Source organism: Belonocnema kinseyi, chromosome 7 (assembly GCF_010883055.1).
Source record: "Belonocnema kinseyi isolate 2016_QV_RU_SX_M_011 chromosome 7, B_treatae_v1, whole genome shotgun sequence".
Classification (NCBI taxonomy): domain Eukaryota; kingdom Metazoa; phylum Arthropoda; class Insecta; order Hymenoptera; family Cynipidae; genus Belonocnema; species Belonocnema kinseyi.
The window spans coordinates 44587527-44615329 of record NC_046663.1 but is presented as its reverse complement, the minus strand read 5'-3'; the positions used below and the strand labels follow the sequence as shown (position 1 = coordinate 44615329).

General features: G+C 24.7%; 1 protein-coding gene across 1 annotated transcript; it reads right to left on the bottom strand.

Annotated features, from left to right (window-relative positions):
* Positions 1–19565, bottom strand: LOC117177381 (transcription initiation factor IIE subunit beta). Its single transcript, XM_033368030.1, has 4 exons — positions 19390–19565; positions 15974–16232; positions 8654–8863; positions 1–515 (listed from the first exon to the last, which is right to left on the bottom strand). The coding sequence occupies exons 1-4, from the start codon at positions 19449–19451 to the stop codon at positions 198–200; spliced, it is 849 nt and encodes a 282-aa protein (XP_033223921.1). The 5' UTR covers positions 19452–19565; the 3' UTR covers positions 1–197.
* Positions 19566–27803: the final 8238 nt, after the last annotated feature.

The window sequence follows — 27803 nt, the reverse complement described above, 5'->3', positions numbered from 1 at the left end:
TTCTCAATAAACTATTTATTTTTTATCCTCGTACTTATAAATCTTATACTAATTTACTACACGAAAAAAGTATCTAACGGTCATTTCGGGAGTTAATTTCTCTCCGAAATTCTTACAAGTTAAAGAAAAATTTGCTTATTATTTACAAGTCCAGTAAATTAAAGAGGTATCTCCACCTTACCGGAAATAAAACACATTTATTTTGATGTTTCGTAATTTTCTAAGACACCCGCTAAGTGCTCGTTGTCTCTGGGTTTTTTGAATTGTTTCCTCTTTGTATTGGCCTTCTTTCTCTTGATGGGCATTGGTTTTTTCACTCCGTGATGTTGCATCGATTTGATGCCTTGCTTTTCTAGATTCTCCTCTATTTTTTGATCATCCATTGCATCGACTGCCGAGGCTCGCCAAAGATTCTGCCAAATTTCATCGAAAATAATTGCCGTTGACTTGTCATTATAGAAAATTACTTTTTTCTTATCGGGTCGATTGATAACTATGATTTCATTTTGTAGACTCTGAAATTAAATGATAGAAAACAAATCTTAACATATTTTCATACGTTGATGTAAACATTAAGTTTCATATTTTTGCTATTCTGTTTTGAAAGGATAGAGTTTGAATCCTTTTAATGTATTTTTTTTCAGAAATTTGATCTATTTTCAATTTTCTTTGAAATGGTATTTCATATTAAATATATTTAATTTATGTTTAATATCAAATTTCAAATTTTCGCATTTATTTATGCATTTCAACCAAAAAATATAAGTATACACTCAAAAATGAATTTTTGATAAAAAAGAACGAATTAAAAAAAAACAGTTAAATTCTCGACCAAAAAATATAAATAAAAAAAAAATAGTTGAATTTTCAACAAACAATTTCTAAATTTTCTATAAACAGTTCAATTATTAACCAAAACCATTACATTTTCATTCAAATGATTTATTTTAATTTTAAGACAGTTGAATTTTTAACAACAAATTTTAAAAAGAATACTTGAATAAAAATCAAATCAAATACAAATCAAATATAATATAAACTATAAAAATAACAAAATATATATATTAAAAATAAAATATAAAATAAAAATACTTGAATTTCAACAAAAGAATTACATTTTCAGCAAAATAGTGTAATTTTTAATTAAATACTTGAATTTTCTACCTGTACATATTCATTTTATATCAAATAGTTCAATTTTCAAACAATTAGTATAATTTTCAATAAAATAATTGAATTTTAAACGAAATAGTTATATTATTAAACAAATTGTGGAATTTTTAACCAAATAATTTATTTTAATTATAAGACAGTTAAATTTTTAACAACAAATTTTAAATCCTAAAGAATGAATTTTGTGTACAAATAGAAGAATTTTCATCAAAACATTCGAATTTTCTATCAATAAAGACGATTTCTTAATAAAATACTTTAAAATTTTTAAAGAAAACATATTAAACTTCAACCAAACCCGTTACATTTTCAACCAAATATTTAATTTTAATTTTAAGACAGTTGAATTTACAACAACAACAACAACAACAACAACAAATTTCCAATCCTAAAGGATGAATTTTCTCTCAAAATAGAAGAATTTTCATCAAAAAAGTTGTATTTTTTATCAAAAAAGATGTATTTTTTATCAAAAAAGATGATTTCTTAATAAAATACTTGAATTTCAAAAAAAGAATTAAATTTTCCGCAAAATAGTGTAATTTTTAACCAAACACTTGTATTTTCTACCTGTGCATATTCATTTTCAATCAAATAGTCGAATTTTCAAACAATTAGTAAAATTTTCAACAAAATAATTAACTTTTAAACTAAATAGTAAAATTTTTAACCAAATTGTTGAATTTTCAAACTACCAAGATGAATTTTCAACCAAATCATATTAAACTTGAACTAAAACGGTTACATTTTCAACCAAATAATTTATTTTAATTTTAAGAGAGTTGAATTTTCAACAACAAATTTTCAATCCTAGAGGATACATTTTCTGCCCAAATAGAAGAATTTTTATCAAAACAGTTGAATTTTCTATTAAAAAAGATGATTTCTTAATAAAATGCTTGAATTTAAACAAAAAAATGAAATATGCGGAAAAATAGTATAATTTTAAACCAAATACTTGAATTTTCTACCTGTACACATTCATTTTCAATCAAATAGTCGAATCTTCAAATAATTAGAAAATTTTCAACAAAATAATTAAATTTTAAACTAAATAGTTTCGACTAAATGGTCGAATTTTCAAACAATTAGTAAAATGTTTAACAAAATAATTACATTTTAAACTAAATAGTCAAACTTTTAACCAAATTCTCGAATTTTCAAACTACAAGGTGAATTTTAAACAAAATGGGTGAATTTTCAAACAAAAAAGATTAAAATTGAACCAAAAACCCTTACATTTAAAAAAAAAAAATAATTCGATTTTTTTAGGACAGTTGAATTTTCAACAATAACAAATTTTGAATCCAAATGGATGAACTTTGTGTCCAAATAGAAGAATTTTCATCAAAATAGTTGAATTTTCTATTAAAATGATTATGAGAACTTTTAAACCAAAAAAATAAACTGTAATCAGAAATCGTTAAATTTTCAACCAAATAATTGAAGTTTTTTAAAGACAGTAGATTTTTTGACAAAAAATATTACTTTTAATAAAATACTTGAATTTCAACTAAATAATTAAATTTTGAGCAAAATAGTGTAATTTTTAACCAAATACTTGAATTTTCTACCTGTATATATTCAGTTTCAATCAAGTAGTCGAATTTTCAAATAATTAGTAAAATTTTCAACAAAATAATTAAATTTTAAACTAAATAGTTAGAATTTTAATCAAATTGTTGAATTTTCAACCAAATAATTGATTTTAATTTTAAGACAGTTGAATTTTCAGCAATAAATTTTCAATCCTGAAGGATGAATTTTCTATCCAAATAGAATCATTTTCATCAAACAAGTTGAATTTTTTATTAAAAAATATGATTTCTTAATAAAATACTTAAATTTCAACAAAAGAATGAAATATGCGGCAAAATAGAGTAATTTTTAACCAAATACTTGAATTTTCTACCTGTACATATTCATTTTCAATCAAATAGTCGAATTTTCAAATAATTAGAAAAATTTTCAACAAAATAATTCAATTTTAAACTAAATAGTTAAATTTTTAACCAAATTGTTGAATTTTCAAAGTACAAAGATGAATTTTCAACTAACTGGTCAAATTTTCAAACAATTAGTAAAATGTTTAACAAAATAATTACATTTTAAACTAAATAAACTTTTAACCAAATTCTCGAAGTTTCAAACTACAAGGTGAATTTTAAACCAAATGGTCGAATTTTCAAACAAAAAAGTTTAAATTTGACCAAAAACCCTTACATTAAAAAAAAATATTTCAATTTTTTTTAGGACAGTTGAATTTTCAACAATAAGAAATTTTCAATCCAAACGGATGAATTTTATGTTCAAATAAAAGAATTTTCATTAAAACTGTTGAATTTTCTATTAAAAAAGATGATGAGAACTTTCAACCAAATAATTGAAGCTTTATAAAGACAGTAGATTTTTTAACAACAACAATGATGATTTTTAACCTAATACTTGAATTTCAACTAATTAAATATATTTTCTGCTAAATAGTGCAATTTGAACCAAATACTTAAATTTTTTATTTGCACAGATGCATTTTCAATCAAATATTCGAATTTTCAAGCCAATTAGTACATTTTTCATCAAAATAATTAAATTAAAAAAAGTAATTCAATTTTTAACAAAAAGTATTGAATTTTTAATCAATCAGTTTTATTTTTAGCCAAACTAGACAATGGACAATGGATTTTCAATCGAAAATGACAGATTTTCAACAGAAACCTTTAAATTAAAAAAACAAAAACAATTAGTAACATTTTCAACAAAATAATTACATTTCAAACCACATAGTTTAATGTTTAACCAAATTTTTGAATTTTCAAACTATAAAGATGAATTTTCATCGAAATGGTCGAATTTTTAAACACAAAAGAAAAAAAATTCAACTAAAGACCGTTACATTTTCAACAAACTAATTGAATTTTGTTGAAGGCAGTTGAATTTTAAACAAGAAATTTTCGATCCAAAAGGACTTTTTTGTCCAAATAGACGAAATTTCAACAAAACAATTGAAATTTCACCAAAAAAATATTTTTGAACGAAATACTTGAATTTTATACCTACATAGATGAATTCTTAATCAAATAGTTTAATTTTTTAAAAATCGGTAGAATTTTTAACCAAACAGTTGAATGTTTTACCAAAAAAGATGATGTATTTTCAATAAAAAAGGACGAATTCTCAATAAAACCTTCAAACTTTCGACTAAAATTATAAAATTTTAAGTAATAAGTTAACTTTTCAACAAAATAGCTTAATTTACAATAAAATAGTTGATTTTTAACTCAAATTGTTGCATTTTCAAAATATAAAGATGAATTTTTAATCAAATGGTCAAATTTTTTAATAAAAAAAATAAAAATTTAACCAAGAACCGTTAAATTTTTAACCCCAATAATTGATTTGTCTTAAGAAATTAAATTTCCAACAAAAACAACAAATTTTCAATCCAACAGGATAAAAATATTGTCCAAATAGACGAAATTTTAACAAAATAGTTGAATTTTCAAAGAAAAAAGATTTTTAACCAGATACTTGAATTTTCTACCTGTATAGATGAATTTTCAATGAAATTCCCGAATTTTGAAACAATCAGTAGAATTATTAACAAAATAATGAAATTAACAAAAAAAGAATTTAATTTCCAATAAGAAATATTGAATTTTTAACCAAATAATTATATTATCTACCAAAAAGATGATGGATTTTCAAACCAAACAGACAAATTTTCAACAAAAAAATTTAAATTATTGAAAAAAAAACTTTTTCAGAAAACAGTTATATTTTCAACAGAATAATTAAATTTGAAACCAAGTAGTTCTAATTTCAACCAAATTTTAGAATTTTCAATCTAAAAAGATGAATTTTCAACCAATTGGTAAAATTTACAAACAAAGCGATTAAAATTTAACCAAAAATCGTTACTATTTTAACAAAATAATTGCATTTTCTTAAGACAGTTGAATTTTCAACAATAATAACAAATCTTCCATCCAAATGAACAATTTTTTATCCAAATCGACAAATTCTAATACAAAATAGTAGAATTTTCGTAAAAAAATGAGTTTTTAATAAAATACTTGAATTTTCTACCTACGCAGATGAATTTTTTATCGAATACTCGAATATTAAAACAAAGAATATTTAACTTCAACCAGAAACAGTTATTTTTTCAATAAAAAAAAACAAATTTTTAACAAAATAATTAAATTTTGTAACAAATGGTTGAATTTTTTAATTGAAAAGATGAATTTTCTACGGAAAAAGGCAAATTTTCATCAAAATACATCAATTTTTAAACAATTAGTTGAATTTTAAAATGAAAAGAAAATTTCGATAAATAAGGATTTTCAATGAAGAAAGAAAGATAGGTTTTTTGGAAATTCTCCAACTTTCAACTTGAAAGTCGAATATTCTGTAAAACAATTGAAATTTAAACCCAAAAATATGAATTTTCCGCAAAATAATTACATTTCGAAAGAAAGAGAAGAACCTTTAATCAAATAAATAAACTTTTAACTAAATAGTTCATCTTTTACCCAAGCAGATAAATTTTTTATTAAAAAAGATCAATTTTCAACTAAAATGATGATTTTTCAATTGTAATAGTTAAATTTGTAGTTAAAATTAAAAAAAATTTCAACTAAAGAGAAGAATTTTCAACAAAAATTATGAAACATAAAAAAAAAATTTTCAACAAACAGATTCAACTTTCGAACAAACAAATTAATTTTCAACAAAAACAGATGAATTTTCAAGGAATAATGTATAGTAGTTACTTTAAGCAAACGAATATTTTAATTTTAAATAAAAAAATTGCATTCTCTACCAAAACATATTAATTTTCAACCAAACAATTCCATTCCTCACCAAAAAAGGAAAATTTCTACCAATATTGATGAATTTTTAAACAAAAAAATTAATTTTCAACCAAGAAGATAAATTTTCTATGATATAAGACGAATTTTCAATAATATATATATGAATAAATAGTTAAATGTTTAATCAAGAAGATTGATTTTCTATCTCTAAAGATGAATTTCCAACTGAAATGATAAATCTTCAACCAAAACAATTAAATTTAACACAATATAAAGTTATTTTTCAATTAAGAAAAATTCCTTTTCAACAAAATAATTGAATTTTTAACCTGCAGAGATGAATTTTCAGCCAAATGGTCAAAGTTTTAAATAAGAAAGGTTAAAAATAAATTACAAAGACTTACATTATACACAAGTAGTTGAATTTTAAAGCCGAAAAGACGATTTTTAAAAGAGATTTGAATTTCCAAACCGAAAAGTTGATTTTTCAACAAAAAACTTTAATTTTCAAACAATACAAAAGAATTTTATATGAAAAATGATTAATTTTCTTTCTAAAAAGAAAAATGTCAAAATAGGGTAATTTTCGACCGAAAAAAAACTTTTTAACCGAATAAATTAATTTTCAACCAAATAGTTGAAACTTTAATCAAATAGATGAATTTCCAACAAAGAATAACAATTTACTACCAAAAAACGGATTTTGAAACGAAAAAGACGAATTTTTTATAAAAAGTTAAATTTTTTAATGAAAAAAATATACATTTAAAAAAAAAGTTAAATTTTCTACAAAAAGAGTTAAAATTTTTCACCAAAAAGATGAATTTTTAACCAAAAACATATAATTTTTAATAAAAAGACGAAATTTGCGCCAAATTTAAGAATTTTCATTCAAAACGTTACAATTTTTAAAAACAAAAAAATGACAGTCTTATGAAGAGACGAAAATTTTCAGACAAAAGACGAATTATCTATAAAATAAATGAATTTTCAATAAAAATTTCATTTTCAACCATTTAGTTTAAATTCCAATCAGTGCTGAATTATCAAGACAAAAATTCGAGTTTGAGACGAAGCAGTTAAATTTTCGACCCAAAACATTTGAATTTTCCAGAAAAAAATTTAATTTGAGAATTAAAAAAAAATATAGTTATATTTCCAATGAAAGATTAACTGGAATATTTAAATTTTTAACCGAAAAGAAGAATTTTTAAGCAAGAAGATTAACTTTCAAGGAAAAAGATAATTTTGTACAAAAAAAAAAGATTTTTTAAAAAAATATGCAAATTTCAAATTAAAAAGACAAATTTTCGTCAAAATTGTTGAATTTTTAATTAGAAAAAAAAATTTTCAACCAAAAATAGTTTTTAAAAATTCAACCAAACAAGAAAGAAATTTTCAACAAATTAGTTAAATTTTTGGAAAAAATTCCTTTCCATACGAAGATAAAACAAGTTTCCAATCAATAAGCTCATTCTTGAAATAAGGAAATGAATTTTAAATTAAAACGAAGAATCTTCACATAAAAAAATTAATCTTAACAAAATAGTTTAACTTTCAACCAAGTAGTTTTATTTCCAAACTAAAAAACGAATTTTCAACTAAAATGATAAATATTTAACTGAAATATTAAAACTTTTAACCAAAAAAAAGAATTTTTTAACAAGAGGATTAACTTTCAAGGTAAAGATCATTTTGTACTAAAAAAAATCGGTCTTTTAAAAGAAAATACGGAAATATTCAATTAAAAAAAGACAAATTTTCGTAAAAATTGTTGAATTTTTATCTAGAAAAGATAAATTGTCAACCAAAAATGAAAAAGTTAAATTGTCAGTTAAAAAATTGAATTTTCAACGAAACAGGTTGAATTTTCAACCATGAAGATTAAGTTTCTACAAATTAAAAAGACAAATTTTCCACAAAATACGTAAATTATAAATCGAATAGTTTTACTTTTAAATAAAAAATATCAATTTGCAATCAAATAGTTGAATTTTCATCCAACAAAGAAAAACCAAAATTAGAATCGTTAAATTTTCTGTTATAAATCTAATTCTTAACAAATAAAAAAACTGCAATATTTAAATTGTATTTTAAACTGGAGATGAATTTTCAATGAAAATGATGTATCTTAAAACAAAAAAATTAACTTTTAACTAAAGAGTTTAATTTTTAACCAAATAGTTTTTATAGAAAAGGGAAGTTTTTAAATTGTGACGAACTCCCATCTGAAACAGGGATTTTTTTAAAATGATATTCTTCTAAATCCGAGTTATAAAACTTCCTGTTATAAAATAAAAATTATAATTATTTTCTGAAATTTCCTGTCACACTGAACAAAAAATTGAAAAGGTTTTTCTTATGATGGACAAAAAAATAAAAATTCTTTCTCTAATAAAGTATAGATATATTTAAAAATGCACAAACTCGATAAGGAGTAAATTCCCGGTTTTTAATTAAAACCCCGGCCATTTCTGGGTTTTTTTCCCGGTGAATAAAATTCCTTCTTATTGGGTTCTATTACTTAAATTCGCATTTAGGCAAATAAACGTAAAAAAGGGGTAAGTTTCTTGAGAACAGGAGAAAAAAAGAAAAATTCTTTAAAAAATGAGAATAAGGGAAAGAGTGTGAAGACTCTTTTTATAAAAATTCAATAATTTACGTACCTTTAAATGTTTTTCACAATGTGGTAAACTTTCCTGTATATCTTCCAAGAATATTCCACCATGTCCTTTTAAATCGTGCTGTTTTAATAATCTCATAAGCGATTTCTTATCCTTAATTCTAAACATTGCTTTGAAAAGAAATCTGTTATCCTGCGTTACTTCTATTTTTGGATTCTTGAGTAAAGCCTCCGTTTGAAGCCATAATCTCACCTGAATATTAAATTCAATTTTTTATTTCTAGAAAATTAAATTAAATGAAATTAGGGTTTTGTAGGGTGGCCGCAACAAAACGAATTTGTTTATTCCATATATTTTATACATCAATTAATCATGGGTTTATTTATAAAAATATTAATAAATTTACTCTAATTTCTTATCGTGAATATTTATTTATTTATTTACATTAATTTCCTTTATTTTATTATAATTTTAAAATATTTCAATAGTTTAAATAAAACATTGAGTTGTAGAATCAAAGAAATAATATATTATATAATTTTAAATAATTATTTTTAATTTATATACATATTTTAATTAAAGAAATTATTTTTATTGAATGGTTCATTTATTCAATTAATTTTTGTAATATTGAATTTATTATTTTTATTGATTGAAAGAATTGAATTTTCTAGGGCTGAATTTTCTACATAATGATTACATTTTTAAATAATTATTTGAATTTTCGGCCAAAAAGATCAATTTCGCACCAAAAAGATGAAATTTCAACAAAATACAATAATTTTCACGAAAGCAGTTGCATTTTTGACAAAAAGATAATTTCTTTGACCAAAAGAGATGGATTTTTAAAACCAAAAGAGATAATATATACAAAATAATTAAATTTTCAACAAAAAAAGCTTATTTTCAACCATACAGTTTAATATTCTACCAAAATTTTGAATTTTCAAGCTAAAAAAAAGAATAGTTTCAAACAAAATAGTTACATTTTTAACCCTAAAGTTAAATGTTTAACCAAAAAAATTAATGTTCCTCCCAATAGCTTAATTTTCTATTTAATTGTGGAATTTTGAAGCTAAGCGGACCAAATTTTCAACAAAATAGTTAAATTTTTACCCAATACTTGAATTTTCAACCTACAAAGATGAATTTTCAACCAAAGTTTTTAGAAGAGAGTTTAAATTCCAACCCAAAAAGCCGACTTTATCTGCCAGAACCAGATTAATTTTCTATCTAAAAAAAATGAATTTTCTACAAAATTGTTGAAGTTTCAAGCCAAAAAACGAATTTTGAACCAAACGCTTGAATTTTTATCCAAGCGTTTGAATTTTCAACGTACAAAGATTAATTTTTAATCAGATTGCCGAATTTTAAAAGAAAAGGATTAAATCTCAGCCAAAAATAGTAATGCTTTATCCAAAACGATGAATTTTCTATCGTAAAATTTGAATTTTCATTCAAAAAGTTAAATTTTGAACAAACAGTTAAATTTAGAAAAAAGTAATTGTTAAATTTACAACTAAGAACATGAATTTTTATTTAAAAAATTAACTTTTTACCAAATAGAACGAAATATCAACAAAATACAAACATTTTTACCCAAACAGTAGCATTTTTTTTACAACAAAAAAATGAAATTTTTAAGAGAAAAATAAAATTTTCACAGTAATGGAATATTCAACAAAAAGGATTTTTTTAAATTTAATAGTTTCATTTTTTACCAAATTTTCGATTTCACATGCCAAAAACAATTGCTTTTTCAACCAGATACTTGAATTTTCAAGACAAAAAAAATTTGTATAAATGAGTTGAAATTTCAATAAAAAGTTGATTTTCAACAAAAAGAGATAAATTTTCAATCAATGAAGATGATTTTCTCACAAAAAAAAAAGATTAATTTCATATCTAAAAAGTCGAATTTTCAAATGAAGAGTTTAACTTCCAACCAAAATAATCGAATGCAATTTCAACAAAAGCCAATAATTTTAACCCAAAAAAGAATTTTTTAATAAAAAAAGGTTGCAAACAATCCAGAATAGACGAATATTTCAAATAAAAAGAAGAATCCTGTGCAAAATATTCCAATTTTCAACAAAAGAGCCTGATTTCAACCAAATAGAATAATTTTCTACCAAATACGTGAATTTTTAAACAAATAGTTAATTTTCAAGGCAAAAAGGCGACTTTTTTAGAAGAGGGTTTAAATTCCAATCCAAAGATCGAATTTTTTCCACCAAAAAATATTAATTTTAATTAAAACAAAATTGCTGATTTTTCGAGTCAGAAACGAACCAAAAAAAATTATTTTCCCACAAAAAAAATTAACTTCATATATAAAAGGACAATTTTTCAACAGAAGAGTTGAGCTTTCGACCAAAATAATCGATGAAAAAAAAAGATTATATAAAAAATTTAACTTTCTATCAAAAAAGACGTAATTTCAACAAAACACAATAACTCTCACCCAAAAAGTAGCATTTTTTACTAAAAAAGATGAAAACAGACCAGAAGAAAAGAATTTTTAAAAATAAAACAAGTCTCAAAAAAATAATTAAATTTTCAACAAAAGAATAAGATTTCAACCAAACAGAATAACTTTCTACCAAATAATTGAATTTTCAACCAAATAGTTGAATTTGCAAGGTTTTAAAAAAACCTTTTTTAAAAAAACTATTAAAAAAGATTAATTTTCTATCTAAAAATTTGAATTTTCTACATAATTGTTGAATTTGCAAGACAAAAAACGAATTTTGAACTAAACGGTTATATTTTTAAACAAGCGCTTGAATTTTCAACGTAAAAATACGAATTTTCAACCGAATGATCGAATTTTAGAAGAAAAGGATCAAACTTCATCCCAAAAAGTTGCACTTTCAAACAAATAATTAAATTTCAACCCAAAAAGTCCAATGTTCAACAAAAAAGATAAATTTTTAATAAAGAAAGATGAAAAATAATAAAAAAATATAAATTTTTAACAAAAAAGTTAAATTAATAAAGTAATTGATCAATTTCCACTTAAAGGTGAATTTTCAATCAAAAAGATTAACTTTCTACCAAAAAGGAGGAAATTTGAACAAAATAAAACCACTTTTACCAAAATTTTTAACAAAAAAGATGATTTTCCTATCAACAAAGAATAATATTCTATCTAAAAAGAGGAATTTTCAACAATTTTAAACCAAATGGTCGTTTTTTTAAAGTAAAAAGACGGGTTTTTAAAAAAATGTAGTCATTTTAACCTGCAAAGTCGAATTTTTAACAAACAAAATGAATTTTCAACCAAGAAAGATGACTTTTCTCCCAAAAAAAGATGAGTCTCCTATCTAAAAAGACGAATTTTGAACATAAGAGTTGAACTTTTGACCCAAAATAGTCGAATTTTTAACAAAAAGGATTAATTTTTAATAAAAAAGATGATCTTTCCACAAAAAAAGACGAAATTAAACAAAAATATAGTAGTTTTCACCCAAAAAGTCGAACTTTTTACCAAAAAAAGATGAAAAAAAGCCAGAAGAGAATTTTAAAAACCAAAAAGCAGAATTTTCTATAAATTAATTTAATTTTAAACAATAAAGCGTGATTTCAACCAAACAGGTTAATTTTCTACCAAACTGTTAAACTTTAAAGTAAAGAAGTTGAACTTTAAACAAAAAAGATAAATTTTCAAACAAGAAAGATGAATTTTCTACCAAAAAAGATAAATCTCCTATATAAAAAGACGAATGTTTAATAAAAAAAATTAATTCTTAAAGACCAATATGTCAATCTTGTACAGTTTAAATACGGCATCTTTTATAAATAAAATAAAACAATTTAAAATGTGAATCTACACATTTTTAATTATTAATATTAAAAATGATTGAAATCTATAGGAAATTCTACAGAAACCTTTAAAAGATTCGAAAATATTTTAAACCCTTTAAAAGCTCTTGAAACTCTAAAATACCTCAAATATTTTAAATATTTAGAAATCCCTTCCAATTATTAAAAAAAAAAATTAATTTCTTAAAAATCGTTTAAAATACGCTCAAATATTTCAAATCCTTAAAAATTGCTTTAATTTCCTATACATTTTTTAAAGCCTTTGGAAATTCGTAGAACTGTTAAAAAAATACCCTAAAAATCCTAAAATTCTTCGGAATGACTCAAAATTAATCAAATCTATTAAAAATATCCAGAAATCTTTAAAATCTTTGGAAATACCTTAAAATATTTGAAAATCTTTGACATTCTTAGGAATGCCTTCACATGATTGAAATCTATTAGAAATATCTTGAAATCTCTAAAATTACCATAAAATATTTGGAATTTTTTGAAATATTGTGAAACTTTTTAAGGTTCTTCAAAATTTCTTTTTAAAACTACTAAAAAATCCATAAAAATCCCTTCGAATGATACCCAAAAATCTTTCAAAAACCCTTGAAATTTTTGAACTTTAAGAAGAATTTTTCGGAATCCTTTAAAACTCTTTGAAATTCGTTGAAATTTTTTGAAGTTCTTGAAAATTGCTTGGAATTTTTTAAAATACCCTAAAATATTTAAAATTTTTAGGATTTCCTAAAAATTATTACAATCTATTAAACATTCCTTGGAATCTGTCAAATTACCCTAACAAATATCGAATTTTTCGAAATTCTTGAAATCGAATTTAAAAAAACACATGAATTATTAAACAAAATTTTAATTTCTGCTAAAAATAAAATAATTCAATTCTTAGTTTAAAAAATTAATTTTCCACCTCTGAGAACAATTTTTAACTAAAATAATTGAATTTTTAGCCAAAAAAATTAATTTTCTACGAAAAAAATTTATTATTCAACCAAAAATTGAATTTTCAACAAAATACATGCATTTTTAAACGAATAGTTAAATTATCTACGAAAAAAGACGATTTTTCAATAATATGGATGAATTTTAGCACCAAGAAGATGAATTTTCAATTTAAAATAATGATTTTCGACGAAATTAATAATCATTCAATAAAAAATATGCATTTTCTACAAGAAAGAAAAATTTTCAAAGAAATATATGAATTTTTAACGAAGCAGTTGAACTTTCTATCAGAAAGACGAATTTTCAACAAAATAATTACATTTTCATCCAAAAAGATTGATTTTCTACCAAAAAGAGAAAGATGAATTTTCAACAAAAAAATAGAACATTCTCACCAAAATAGTTTAATTTTAATGCTAAAAAATTAATTAAAACAAAAAAAAAATTTAAATTTTCAGCCATACAGAATAATTTTTTCCCAAAAAGACCAATTTTCATCAAAATAATTAAATTTTTACCAAGATAGTTTAATTTTAAAGCATTTTAAAATAAACATATGAATTTTTAACAAAGTAGCTGAATTTTCTACAAAATAGTCGAATTTTCAGTCAAAATGATTGGTTTTCTACCAAAAAGACGAATTTTTTTCCAAAAAGACAAATTTTCAACAAAATATTAAAACTTTTTCACCAAAATAGTTGAATTTTTTATGATAAAAAATGAATTTTTACAAAATTATTAAATTTGATTAATTTTCTACCAAAAAAGACTGAACTTCCAAAGAAACATATGAATTTTCAACAAACTAACTGAATTTTCTACAAAAAAGACGAATTTTCTACTAAACAGTTGAATTTTCAGCCAAAAAGATTGGTTTTCTACGAAAAAGACCACTTTTCAACAAAATATTTGAACTTTTTCACCAAAATAATTAATTCTAAACGCTAAAAAGACGAATTTTCCAGAAAATAATTAAATTTTCCGCCAAAATGATAGGTTTTCTACCAAAAAGACGAATTTGATATTGAAGAGACGAATTTTCAACAAAATATTTATACTTTTTCACCAAAATAGTTGAATTTTATGGCCAGAAAGACGAATTTTCAACAAAATAGTTGAACTTTTTCACCAAAATAGTTGAATTTTAACGCCAAAAAGACGAATTTTCAACAAAATAATTAAGTTTTTAGTCAAAAAGATCGATTTTCTATCAAAAAGACGAATTTTCAACAAATTGTTGAACTTTTTCACAAAAAGAGTTTAATTTTAACGCCAAAAAGACGAAGTATTAACCAAATAATTGAACTTTCTCATAAAAATAGTTTAATTTTAATGCCAAAAAATGAATTTTTAACAACATAATTAAATTTTCAGTCAAAGAGAATAATTTTCTCCCAAAAAGACGAGTTTTCAACAAAATATTTGCAATTTTTCACCAAAACAGTTGAATTTTAACGACAAAAACATTAATTTTCTACAAAATTTCAATTTGCAACAAAAAACCTTAATTTTCAACGTAGTAATTAAATTTTTTACCGAAAGAGACGAATTTTCAACTAAACACAATTATATCCAACAAAATAATTAAATTTTCAACTAAAAAGAATACTTTTCTGCCAAAAACACGAATTTTAATAAAAAAGAAAAAAATAAACGTTTTCACCCAAATAGTTGGATTTTAACGTCAAATAGATAAATTATCAACAATATAGATTAATTTTCTACAAAAAAGAGGAATTTGCACAACAACAAAAAATAGAAAAAATATACCAAAATCTTGAAATATGTGAAATATTAAAAAATATTCCTTCAAATATTTGACAATCTTTGACATCCTTAGGAATCCCTTTACATGACTGAATTTTTTTTCATTATTTAAAATCTCTTAAATTACCCTAAAATATTTCGAATCTTTTGAAATATTTTAAACCGTTTAAAAATATCTCAGATTTTTTTAAACTACTCCAAACTGTTTAAAATCCTTTGAAAGCCCTTAAAATTATTAAAATGTGTTAAAAATCTAAGGAATCTTTTAAACTACTTTAAAATATTTGGAAATTGTTGGAAATTTCCAAAGCGCGTAAAAATTTGTTGGATGTTTTATAAAATACCTTCAAATCTTTTGAAACGCTTTCAAATTACTAAAAGTTCTTCGGAATCTTTAAAAATCTTTTAAATCCTTTTAACAATACTGATAATAAAACCTATTAAACATTTCTTGTAATCTCTCAAATTACCCTAAAATATTTAAAATCCTTTGAAATCCCTCGAAACTTTTTAAATACCTTAAAAATTCCTTGGAATTTTTTTTAAAAACACTAAGATCTTTTAAGAATTTGAGAAATTTTTTAAAACAGCCTAAAGTATTTTAAAACTAAAAAAGAGATCTTTTTATATAAAAAAGTGTCCAGATTATTCTTCACAGTTACTTAAAATTTTGAAAAAGAAGCTTCCTTATTTTGTCATTTCTTTTAAAATCCTTGATATTTCTCTGCAAAAAAAAATTCTTTGACTTTTCTCTGATTTCCGGCCACCCTGTATTTATAGACTTTTCAGTTCGAAAATTATAAGTGATATAAATTTTACTTTGGGAACTACATCCAATTGGTTCGTTTCATCCAATATTTCGTCCAAAGTTAGCGGATGATCGTCACCGTCTTGATGTCTCGCTTTCATGTGTTTTACAATTTTCGCCAAAACACCAAATTTGTATTGCGAACTACCAGCGCTGGATTTGTAATTAACGACATTCAGTTTCGTTGGCTGAGAGACTGAAGAAGGTTTTGGTTTCTTCTTCGGCTCATCACGTGGTTCTTTCTGAGTTTCCTTTTTCTTCTTTTCAACGCTAAAGGAAAATTAATATTTTAAGAATATTGAAAAAAATTAACTATAAATAATGATTTTAAATTATATAAATTTGGAATATTATTTTTAAATATTCATGCATATTTGAAGATAAGTAAAAGTAATGAGGAAGATATTTTTTTGAGTAACTTAATGCAATTACGTTACTAAAGGTTTTATTATGGATAAATTGGTCGTATTAGACAGAAAAAATTAGGTTTAAAAGAAGATTCATTATCTTAAAGAATTTTTTGTTTGTTACATCAATTAATTTGATAATGAACATGGTCCGCTTCTCGAAGTCAAGAAGACCCATGTCAGAAAATTCGATAACGAACATGGTTAGCTTCTCGAAGTCAAGAAGAACCATGTCAGAATTCTTTAACAGATTATGTATTAGTTCAAGTAGGATTTCTCAGTAACATTTTTTAAGTAATCAATTGTATGTTTAGCTGAAAAATATAAACATTTTTTACCGGATAAAAGGAATTTTAAACCAAAAGGACTAATTTTTAACAAAAAAGTTTAGTTTAAAAAAAATTTGAATATACTACCAAAATAGTTAATTTTGTTCTTAAATACATGAACTTTCAACCAAATAGTTAAACTTTATGTAATTTTCAAAACCGAAAAGAAGGATGTATTGAAAAAAGATAACTTTGCTACAAAAAAGTTAATTTTCGACCACATTTGGACTTTCTACTAAAACAGTTAAACATTCAACAAAATTCATGAATTTGCAACCAAATGTTGAATATTTATACCGAAAATATTAATTATCAACAAAAAAGTTAATTTTCAACCACATTGTTGAATTTTCTAGAAAAATCTTATAAAATATTTGACACCCTCCCAAAAAAAAAGAATTTGAAACAAATGAGTAAAAATCTTAACCAAATAGACCAATTTTCAACAACAAAAAATGTTTTTTTTTTAACCAAAAATATCATTTTTCAAAGACAAAAATGTCCACTGAATTGTTACATTTTCAAGCCAAAAGACGAAATTTTCTACAAAACAATTGTATTTTCAAATCGGAAATATGAATTTTGAAAAAAAAACTTTTTAACCAAATATAATAGTTGAATTTCTTAGAAAATACATCAATTTTCGAACAAAAATTAATAAACAAATAAATTATTAACTATTTATTAATTTAATAAATTCTGAACAAAAAATATAATTAATATTTCTACCAAAAAATATTTTGACTTGAAATCAAGCTTAATCAAAAAAAAAGTTAAACACAAAAAATATATTTTTACAAACAGATGAATATTCAAATGAAAAATTAAAATTTCGAATCAAGAAAGAAAAAATGTCCATTAAATTGTTGAATTTTCAAGTAAAAAAGATGAATTTTGAAAAAAAGTTGCATTTTCAAACTGAAAATATGAATTATCAACAAAAAGTTACATTTCAACCAAATAGTTACATTTTTAAACAAATAAATTAATTTTCAATCAAGTAATTGAATGTTATTGAATGAAATGAATGAATGAAATACTTTACCTAAAAGACTAATTTTCAACTGAGAATAATGATTTGAAACAAAATAATAAGATTTTTAACCAAAACAATTAATTTGAAAAAAAACAAATGAATTTTTAAAAACAAATTTTGTCTAATTTGCTACTAAAAATGTAAGTTTCATTGACAGTTACAAAAAATTAATCTTCAACCAAAAAGACTAATCTTCTACCGTAAAGTGAATTTGCAACAAAACTTATGAATTTCAAACAAAGAGTTGAACTTTCTGCCAAAAAACATGAATTTTAACAAAATAGTTGAATTTTTAAATGAAAATAATTAAATTGTTAACTAAAAAAATTAATTTTCTAAATAGAAGGTTGATATTCTAACAAAAAGACGAATTTACAATTTACAAGACAAGAATTAAATTTTCAATCAAATAGTTTAATTTTATGCCTAAAAGATGAATTTTAATCCAAATAATTCTTTTTTTTTACAATTGAAAATAATTTTATCAACAAAATAATCAAATTTTTAGCAAAAAAACTTAATTTTTTTACCAAGAAGATTAATGTTACACCAAAAAAGACGAATTTTCAACTGAGAATAATTATTTATAAACAAAACAATTAATTTGAAAAGAAAACACATGAATTTTTAAATAATTTTGGTTTAGTTTTCTATTAAAAATAAAATAGTTTAATTATAAGTTTAATAAATTATTTTCAACTATTGAGAAGAATTAAAAAAAAAATCATAAAATTTACCCACAAAAATATTAATTTTCTACCAAGAAGACGAATTTGAAACAAAACAAATGAATTTTTTAAAACAATTTTTTCTTGAATTTGTTACTAAAAATGTAAGTTACATTTTCAGTTGCAAAAATTAATCTTCCACCAAAAAGAATAATTTTCTACCAAAAAGTGAATTTGCAACAAAAATAATGAATTTCAAACAAAGAGTTGAACTTTCTATTAAAAAATATAAATTTTAACAAAAAAGTTGAATTTTTACGTGAAAATAGTTAATTGAAAAAAAACTAAATTTTTAAACAAAAAGATTAATTTTCAACCCAAAAGATGAAATTGAAAAAAAAACTATGAATTTCTAACCAATTGGTTGAATTTTCTACAAAAAAAAAAAACAAGTAAATTTTCAACAAAATAGTTAAACTTATAACTAAAAAGGTTCAATTTCAAATAAAAAAAAAAAAAAATTTTAACGAAATAGTTACACTATCAACCAAGAAGTTGAACTTTCAACAAAAAGAAGAATTTTTAACACAAAATGTAATGATTGATCAAGCTTTACATTTTCATTATATTTTACATTACATGATTTCAACAGAAAGATTTTAATTTGAAATCAAAAATATTTCAATAATAAATTAATTTTCAACCAAATAGTGGAATTTTTTTGATCAAAATAGCTGAATTTCCAATCCAAAAAGACGCATTTAGAAACTTCGTAAAAATGGTTCAATCAAAATAGGTTATGTAACCTTTGAGGTTATGTTTATTATTAGGTTTCCTTCTTGTATACCACGTATAAGAAATGAAGAATAACTCTCTTAATGCATGTTCTACAAATTTTAGAAATTCGAGCCTTTAAAAAAAATTAGAAACGATTTTTTTTGTAAACAATTATCACTGAAACTGGTGAAACAATATTTCATTACTTACGTTGGAGTGGTTAATGCCCTCTTTTTGAAGAGTTCTCTTTCCCTGAGAAGTGCAGGATCCATATTTTTCCTTTAATCTATTTATTGTTTATCAGAATTAATTGATTTTCTATAAGAATATCAACAATTTCACAGAATTAGAGTTAAACACGTTAAACACTAACTGACAGCCGTAAGTATCCTTAGTGACAGTTAATGACATAATGATACGCAATATCAACAGATGGCGCTGAGTAGAAAGCGCGCGACTTTTCAAATGGTGTTCTATATGAATTTCATTGTAGATTTTTGTTCTTAAAAAAAAACGATGTATTCAATTTATTAAAATGCTTTTCGTTGGAAAAAGTACATTTTTTCTGATTAAGAATTATGTTTCAGACTCTTGATGCTAAAAATAATTCTATTCACAAAGTGCAGGTGAAAGTACTTCTTAGGTCATATCAATTTTTTTTTAAATACCCGCTAAAATCAATCAATTCTTATTATAACGTTTAAACTTTAATTCTGGGTTACAAAACTACGAATTAGGCAATAAAGTTAAAAATAATGTCTTAAATAATTATATCGAAAAATATTGATTGTATGTATACATTATTGTAAGTAAGTATTAAAAATAATTTTGGGGAAAAAATACAATACATTTCAAAAAATTCAAATTAGGGGCTGTTGCGTAACGGATTAGAGCCCTTCATTCATTTTCAAAATTCGCTGATTTTTTCTTATTTATGAAACAAAAAGTTTTTACTCTACCAGAAAATATGATTTTTTCAGAAAATACTTGATTTTTCAACAAAATAATTACATTTTCAAAAAAATAATTTAATTTTCAACCTAAAAAGATGAATTCTCAAAAATAAAGTATAATAGTTGCCATTTCAACCGAAAATTGATCAAATAAAAAATATGAATTCTCAGAAAATAATCAGTTTTGAATCAAATAGTTAAATTTTCAACCAAATTAGTTCCCATGGTAGTTTAACCAAGAAGAAGCGTAAGCCCATGAAGTTTAATTTTCAATTAAAAAAAAAAAAAAAGAAAACGGTTTTCAACAATACAGTTACACTTTTAACCAACAAGATGAATTTTTAACTAAAAAGGTGCATCTTTAACAAAAAAAAAACTTCTTATCAAAGTTGATCAAAGAAAATAGTGTAATTTTAAACAAGTTAAATTTGTACGATATAATGGAATTTTTAACAAAACAGTTGAATTTTCAACCAAAAAGGATGATTTCTTTCATAAAATTGTTGAATTTTTAACCAAAAAGTTGCAATTTATAATAAAATAGATTATTTTTTCAATAAAAAGTCAAATTTAAAACAAAAATTTAATTTTTATCTAAAAAAGATTTTAGTTAACTTTTCAAAATCAAAATATTAATTTTAAAGGAAAGGTAAATTTTCTGCAAAATAGTTGGAATTTCAACAAAACACTAAAAAATTCAATAAAAAGAATGAATTTTTAACAACACTGTTGAATTTTGCAACCGAAAAATTGTATTTTTATACAAGGAACATGCATTTTTCACTATATTAGCTCAACTTTTATAATAAAGAAACAAATTTAAGAAAAAAACAGTTGATTTTTTAACCAAAGAAGATGACTTTTTAATAAAGCTGTTAAATTTTCAACTAAATAATAAATTTGTATTCTAAGCTGCGCTGAAACATGTATCATTTCAATCAATTTATATTATTAATTTTATAATATACATACAAATTAAATCATACTAATTCTTATTTCTTTGTTGTATTAATTTTATTTTTATTTTTGATCTTTTTTTTACGATTAAAGAAAAACTGTTGTGCATCTGCATATGGTCTAATCCAGGAACCTATATAGGATCCTCTGTCCTCTTCCGTCTTTTCTGTCCTTTTTCCAAAAATTTCATTTTTTCATTTTTAATCTTATTTGTTACGATTGAAAGAAAATCTACTCATCCTATCTAAAAATGATTAATAATAAATTTATAGATCTTGTCAGGGAAATAACTTTTGTCTGTTAATTTTAGTTCGTACTTATGTCGTTTTTTCAAAAAAATTTGATATTTTTATTTTGAATGTTATGTTTTATGGATAGAGCAAAAACTACGTTTCCTATAAAAAATTATAGCTCTTCTTTGGATAAACAAGTTTTGTCTAATTTTTTTTCGAAGCCTGTGTCGTTTGTCCAAAAATTTTAATTTTTAATTTTTAATGTTTTTACGACTAAAACAAAAACTACGCGTCCTATCGAAAAGTGATTTATGACAAATTTGTAGGTCTTTCCAGGGTGCCAAATTTCAGCTCATTCGTTTTTTTCGTATCTTGTGTAGTTTGACCAAAAAATGGAATTTTTGGATTTTTCAATATTTTTGGTACGATCAAATCTGGAATTGTCAACATTTCGACCAAATTAAAAAAGTTGTTATGATAATATTGTAGGTCTTTCAAAAATCAACGTTTTTCTTCTCTTGACTTTCTCATATCATGCGTTGATTGGCTTAAAATGTTCATTTCAGTTTTTTTTTTTTTTGATTTTGAAAATGCTCTAACTCTGATAATTTTATTTTTATAAAAAAAGGCATAAGAATAAATTGTTTGACTTTCTGAGTACTTTGAATAACCGTACATATACTTTTAAAATCTTGAAAAAAATGCGGTTTCAAAAATTTTTGGTACGATAAAATTTGGGAATTTTCAAATTTTCAACCAAATTAAAAAAGTTGTTATGATAATCTTGTACACTGTAAAAAATACGTTTTAAAATTGCACTTCAAAGTGTAAATTTACACATGTAAAATATCACTTTAGATGCATTAAAATTACAGGTTAGAAAGCAAATTTCCACATGTTGTGTAGAATGACGTCTCTTACAGGTTTAATTCTATGAGTTTGCATGAATTCATACAACGTGTTGAAAATCATTACGTTCAGAGTGCGTAAAAAAGGACTCACGTTGTACATAGTAAAATTCCCCAGCCTAGTAAAATTACCGACTGCGCAAAAATTTCTATTTTCTAACGAAAATTTCTTCACTTTATAGTGATTTTAGATTCGTCCGTATAATATTTCACATTTGTACAATTTTCGCGATAGAGCTTTCTTTCCGCTCGTTTGTTCGCGTGTTATGAGCGAACGTACATTATAGTTTGCAAACTTTATAGCTCACTTTCGGCGAAAGCATAAATGCGAGTTACTGATCTTAAATTATAAATTTTAATCCATATAAGCTTGCGTAATTATAAATATATTCTTAATATGATCTTAATGATTAAAGTATTTTAAGTTTGTTTGATATCTTGGGGAAATTTTCCACTTTCCGTTGTTTTATTTAACGTCACATATTAAATTTCAGTTCAGTTGAGAATTTTACACTTTTGAACAATTTTAGACATTTCTATGCTAATTTCACGCCGCTGCGCGTGAGTCCACTTTTTGCATACGTTCAGCGTACTAAAATTCCACAACCTTTTTTTACAGTGTAGGTCTTTCAAAAATCAACGTTTTTCTTTTCTTGACTTTTTTCATATCATGCGTTGCTTGGCTTAAAATGTTCATTTTAGTTTTTTTGTTTGTTTTGAAAATGCTCTAACTCTGATAATTTTCTTTTTATAGAAAAAATTCATTAAAATAAATTGTTTGAGTTTCTGAGTACTATGAATAACCGTAGATAGAATTTTGAAAGTTAAAAAAAATCTGGTTTAAAAATTTTTAAAATGCGCTCACTTTATGAATTTTTATCAAAAATAGCTGGTTTACGAACTTGTTCTTTCTTTTTAGGCCTTAAAAAAGTATTCTGAAGCAGAATCCAATCTAATCGATTTTTCGAAATACAGAATAGAGACTACAGGCACATAAAAACCTTAGTAAAAATCTTTTTTTTTTGACTCCGTTGTTCTTAAAACGTGGAGATTTGATGATAACCGACAAAGTGTAATTTCACATTAAACCAATACCTTCTCATTAGGATGAGAATGTAAAAATATAAATATTGGAATTTAACAAATCATATAAAAAGCGATTCTAAAAATGCGCTAAAATTCTTCAAATTTCATCATGACTTTTTAATTTTAATTCTGGGATATGAATTGGGAAGTGGACGACAATTTGAAGTATAAATTATTATAAAGTGCTTATTCAAAACAGTTTTACGAAAACAACACAATATAATAAAAAAATTATAATTATTCTTGTTTACCAAACAATGAGCTATTATGCTATTTTTAATTATTTAATAGAAATGCTGAAAATTGGAAGATATTACTTTTTTATTTTATATTATTTTTAAATTAACATCTTTTTTGGTAGAAGCATTAGCTATTAAATTATTCGCTAAAAATTCATTTTTTTGTTTTAAAATTGCTCTACTTAGTTGAAGCTTAAACGACTTTGTTAAAAAAATAATTTTTTGTTGAAGATTTATAATTTATAGTTCAAAATTGATTTCTGGGTTGACATATTTTTTTCATTAAACCTTTTATTATTCTAAATAATGATTCATCGTGTTAGTTGAAAATTCATCTCTGGTTGAAAGTTTAGTTATTTTGTTGAAAATTAATCTTTTTAATGGAAAATGCATGCATGGTGGGATTGGGACGATGAAAGGGAAGGGATAGTAAGAAATGAGGTATAGGAAAACTAGGAGAGGAAGGAAAGGGAGATAGGAAATTAAGAAATAGTAAGAAGGAAAAAGAGACGAGAAATAAACGTACGGAAGAATGGAAGATATGTTACTGGAATATTACAGGATTGGAGAGAAAGGATAGGGAGCTTATGAGAAATTTGACACAATGGGATGTAGGCATAATGATGGAGACGTGGCTAGATGAAAAGGAATGGGAAAAGGTAAGGGGAAGGTTACCAATAGGTTACAAATGGCAAGTGCAAAATGCAAAGAGGAAGAATAAAAAGGGCAGAGCAGAGGGAGGAATGGTGATGGGAGTAAGGGATGAATGTATAACAGGGAAATATAAGAAAGAGCAGAAAGAACAAAAAGAAGGATTAATAGTAGGAGAGGTAAAGATGGGAAGATAGAAGTGGAATGTAGTGGGGGTTTATGTGAACGGTGATATGCAGCAGAAAGTAAAGCTTGGAGCTTGGAGTTGGGATTTTTTTTATCTTAAACGGAAATATATAGGGAGATGAGAAAGGAGAATATACACGCTCAGGAGGTGAAAGGGGAACGGTAATTAATTATGTAATAGTGGATGATGAGGTAAGATAGAAGGTCAAAAAATTAGAGGCAGGTGATCATATTAATTGGGATCGTTTTCCCTTAATAGTGACATTAAAGGGACAAAAAACTAATAACAATATGAATAAAAGGGGGCAAAGGTACAAAGTTTGGGAAAAGGGGATTGGTCAAGGGAAAGAAAAGAACAGTTTAGAGGAAAGATCAGAAATATCAAAATGGGAGAGGGAATGTGGACAAAGAGATGGAAAAAATGATAGGAGAAATAAAAAGAGGATTAGAGTGCACAAACAAAAATGAAGTTAGTAAAGGGGGGAATAGAAGTGGATGGGATTAGGACTGTAAAAAGAAAAAAAGGAGGTCAGAAATGAATTAAGAAAGTTGAGAAAAGAAAAAAGTAATTGGGAAGAATATAGGAAAACAAGAAAGAGTATACTGAGTTGTGTGATCAAAAGAAATAGGAAGAGAATAAAAGGTTTGAGGAAGAGGCGGAGCAGACCAGGACGGAAGAAGAGATATGAAATGTAGTAAATAGAGAAAGAAAAAGAAGGAAAAGCACAAAATCAAGGTATTGAAATGGTAGAAGGGAAGAAATATTTTTTAGCTTTGCTAGGAGAAGTAGAGAGAAAAACTTGAAAGGGAGGAAAATATGGTAGAGGAAAAGATGAGGAAGAGGACGTAACAAGGGAACAAATAGTTAAGGTTATAAGAATAATGAAGGATGGAAAGGCACCTGGTATATATGATATTCCAAATGAAGTATGCAAATATGGAGGGAAGGAACCAGAGAAATAGGAACGGATAATATGTAATCGATTATGGAGAGGAGAGGTGTGGCAAGAGTTATAGGATGAAGGAGTAGTTATACCAATAGTGATGAAAGGCAAAGGAGAGGAGGTTAACGATTAAAGGGGTGTGACGCAGGTGACAACACTGTACAAAGTAAATGTAACTGTTTTGTCGGAGAGATTAAATATAGAAGTTGAAGAAAAAAACATCTGGCAATAGCAATAGCAATGTCACTGGACTTTAAGGCGACGTTGGATTCATTAGACTGAGGCGAAATAAAAAAATTATGATAAAAAAGGGGATAAGAGAGGGATTAATAAAGAGAGTATCGGAAATTTTTAGAGAGACAAAAAGCAGGGTAAATGTAGGAGAGCAAGTAGGATGTAGTTTTTGGTTGGTGAGAGGAGTGAGGCAAGGATGTCCTCTGAGCCCACTTTCATTTAATGTATTAATATCAGACTTGAAAGAAGAAACAAAAAGAAAATGATGATAAAGAAGGGATGGCGGGTTTAATTACAGAATTGGAGAAATACTTAGATGGGAAAAAGCTAAATTTAAATGTAGGAAAGGCAAAGATAATGGGGTTCAGAAAAAGAGGGGGAAGGAAGAAATAATGGACGGGCAGATGGAAGGGAATACAGTTAGAAGAAGTAAAAGAGTTTAATTATTTGGGGTATATCTTGCAAACGAATGGAGATCATAGAGCTCATATAGGAGAAAGGATAAAAAAAGCAGCAGGGTTATTAAACAGATATGGGGAATAGAAAAAAAAAAAAATAATAATAATAATAGATCTTTATTATGTTACACGAGATATGTACATTAGCTTACAGAAAGAGATAGGCGAGTGGACGTAAAAGGCCGAGGTTCAGCCTTAGCTGCTTTACAACCTAAAAAAAAATTGGAGAAGGAAAATGTAGTTATTTGATACGCTGGTATGGCCGGGATTAGCTTATGGAGCAGAAATATGGGGATGGAAATAAAGGGAGGATATTGAGAATTTACAAGAAAGGTATATAAGGTGGATACTAAGGGCAGACTGGACGAAAAGGGCATGACAAGAGGGCATGGAAATTGGACAAGAAGCTGTGGGAGGGAAAGGGAGGGGAGTTGGCGAGATAGTGTTTGATGGAGCTAGAAGAGAGGAGAGGGAGGACATTTGAATTAACGAGATGGGAAGAAGAAAGTAGGGAGTTCTTTAATGCTAGAAAATAAAAGACGGGACTGGAGTAAACTATGAAGAATTGGAAAAAAGGAGAGGAAAAGACAATTAATAGAAAGATAGGGGATGATTAAAAGAGAACGTGGATCAGAATAGTAAGATTTAGATTGGGAAACGAGGCAAGGGAGTGGATGTACTGGGAAAAAGAAGAGAATAGAAAGTGCAGAATATGTGAATGGGAGAAGGAAACATCGGAGCATTTATGGCAAGGATATAGGAGAGGAATGGAAGATAAAGGAAGCTGGCAAGAGAATGTGATTAAGATTATAGGAGAGGATGGATTAGGAGTAGAATTAGGAGCGAATGAGTAAGAATGAAAGAATGTATGTGAAAAAAGGTAAATGTAGGTATAAAAAAGTGAAAGAAAAAGGAAACGGAAGTCGCTTAGATTAGAAGCTTAAAGATTGTAAGTAATGGTAGTGCAAGAGTTGCGTTTGCGTTCTCATGTTCTCTCTCTTGCTTGTACTCTTTCTTTCGTTCCCTCTCTCACTCGTTTTCAAATAAGTCCTAAACTGTGCTATCACAGGAAATAGAGATACGGAACTATATAAAAGACTTTATGTAATAGTTGTTAATAAAATATTACATGAGGAAATTTTTAATTGACATTACCTACAATTACTTACAATGATTTGGGTTAAAAGGTGAATCCGAACATAACCTCGAAATAATGACAGATCGGCCCCCGGCATGTTTATTATACTTTTGATTGATTATTCTTTAGCAAAGAAATGTTTTGTGGTTTTGTATGTTTATTACTGACAGAGTCGGCAGTAATAATTTAATCAATACTTACTTAATTATAATTTAACAATGATAACTGATTAATAACTTTAATAAGTAACACATTGTTTTTTTCACAGATCGATCATAGATAAATTCACATCAGGAAATGCAGATGGATTTGGTATATTTCAGTTGGTTCATTTCGAAAAACATGATTGGAAAACCGTTATCTCTAGACCTTATTTCAAGACTGGGGATTGATGAGTCTAAAATTAATTTTGTGTCATTATGATGATATGGGTGTATCAAAAAGATCTCGAGGTTATTTAAATTGCCTGAATTTTAATTGATAAAATATTTTGGGATTTTTTGTATTTTAGAAAATGTTTTCTCTGAACCTCATCGTAAAATTTTGTTTGATCAACCATTAAAATAAATTAAAGACTCGTTGGTGATAGGATTGTTTAAAAAATTTATCTAGACAAGATAATTTAGCCCAGAGTTGT

What these genes read in the sequence shown, in the direction of transcription:
- LOC117177381 (XM_033368030.1), bottom strand. Translation starts at nt 19,451, where the DNA reads ATGGATCCTGCACTTCTCAGGGAAAGAGAACTCTTCAAAAAGAGGGCA. An exon ending in AGGGCATTAACCACTCCAAC is followed by an intron (nt 16,233 to 19,389) that starts GTAAGTAATGAA and finishes ATTTTCCTTTAG; the next exon opens with CGTTGAAAAGAAGAAAAAGG. An exon ending in ATTGTGAAAAACATTTAAAG is followed by an intron (nt 516 to 8,653) that starts GTACGTAAATTA and finishes ATTTAATTTCAG; the next exon opens with AGTCTACAAAATGAAATCAT.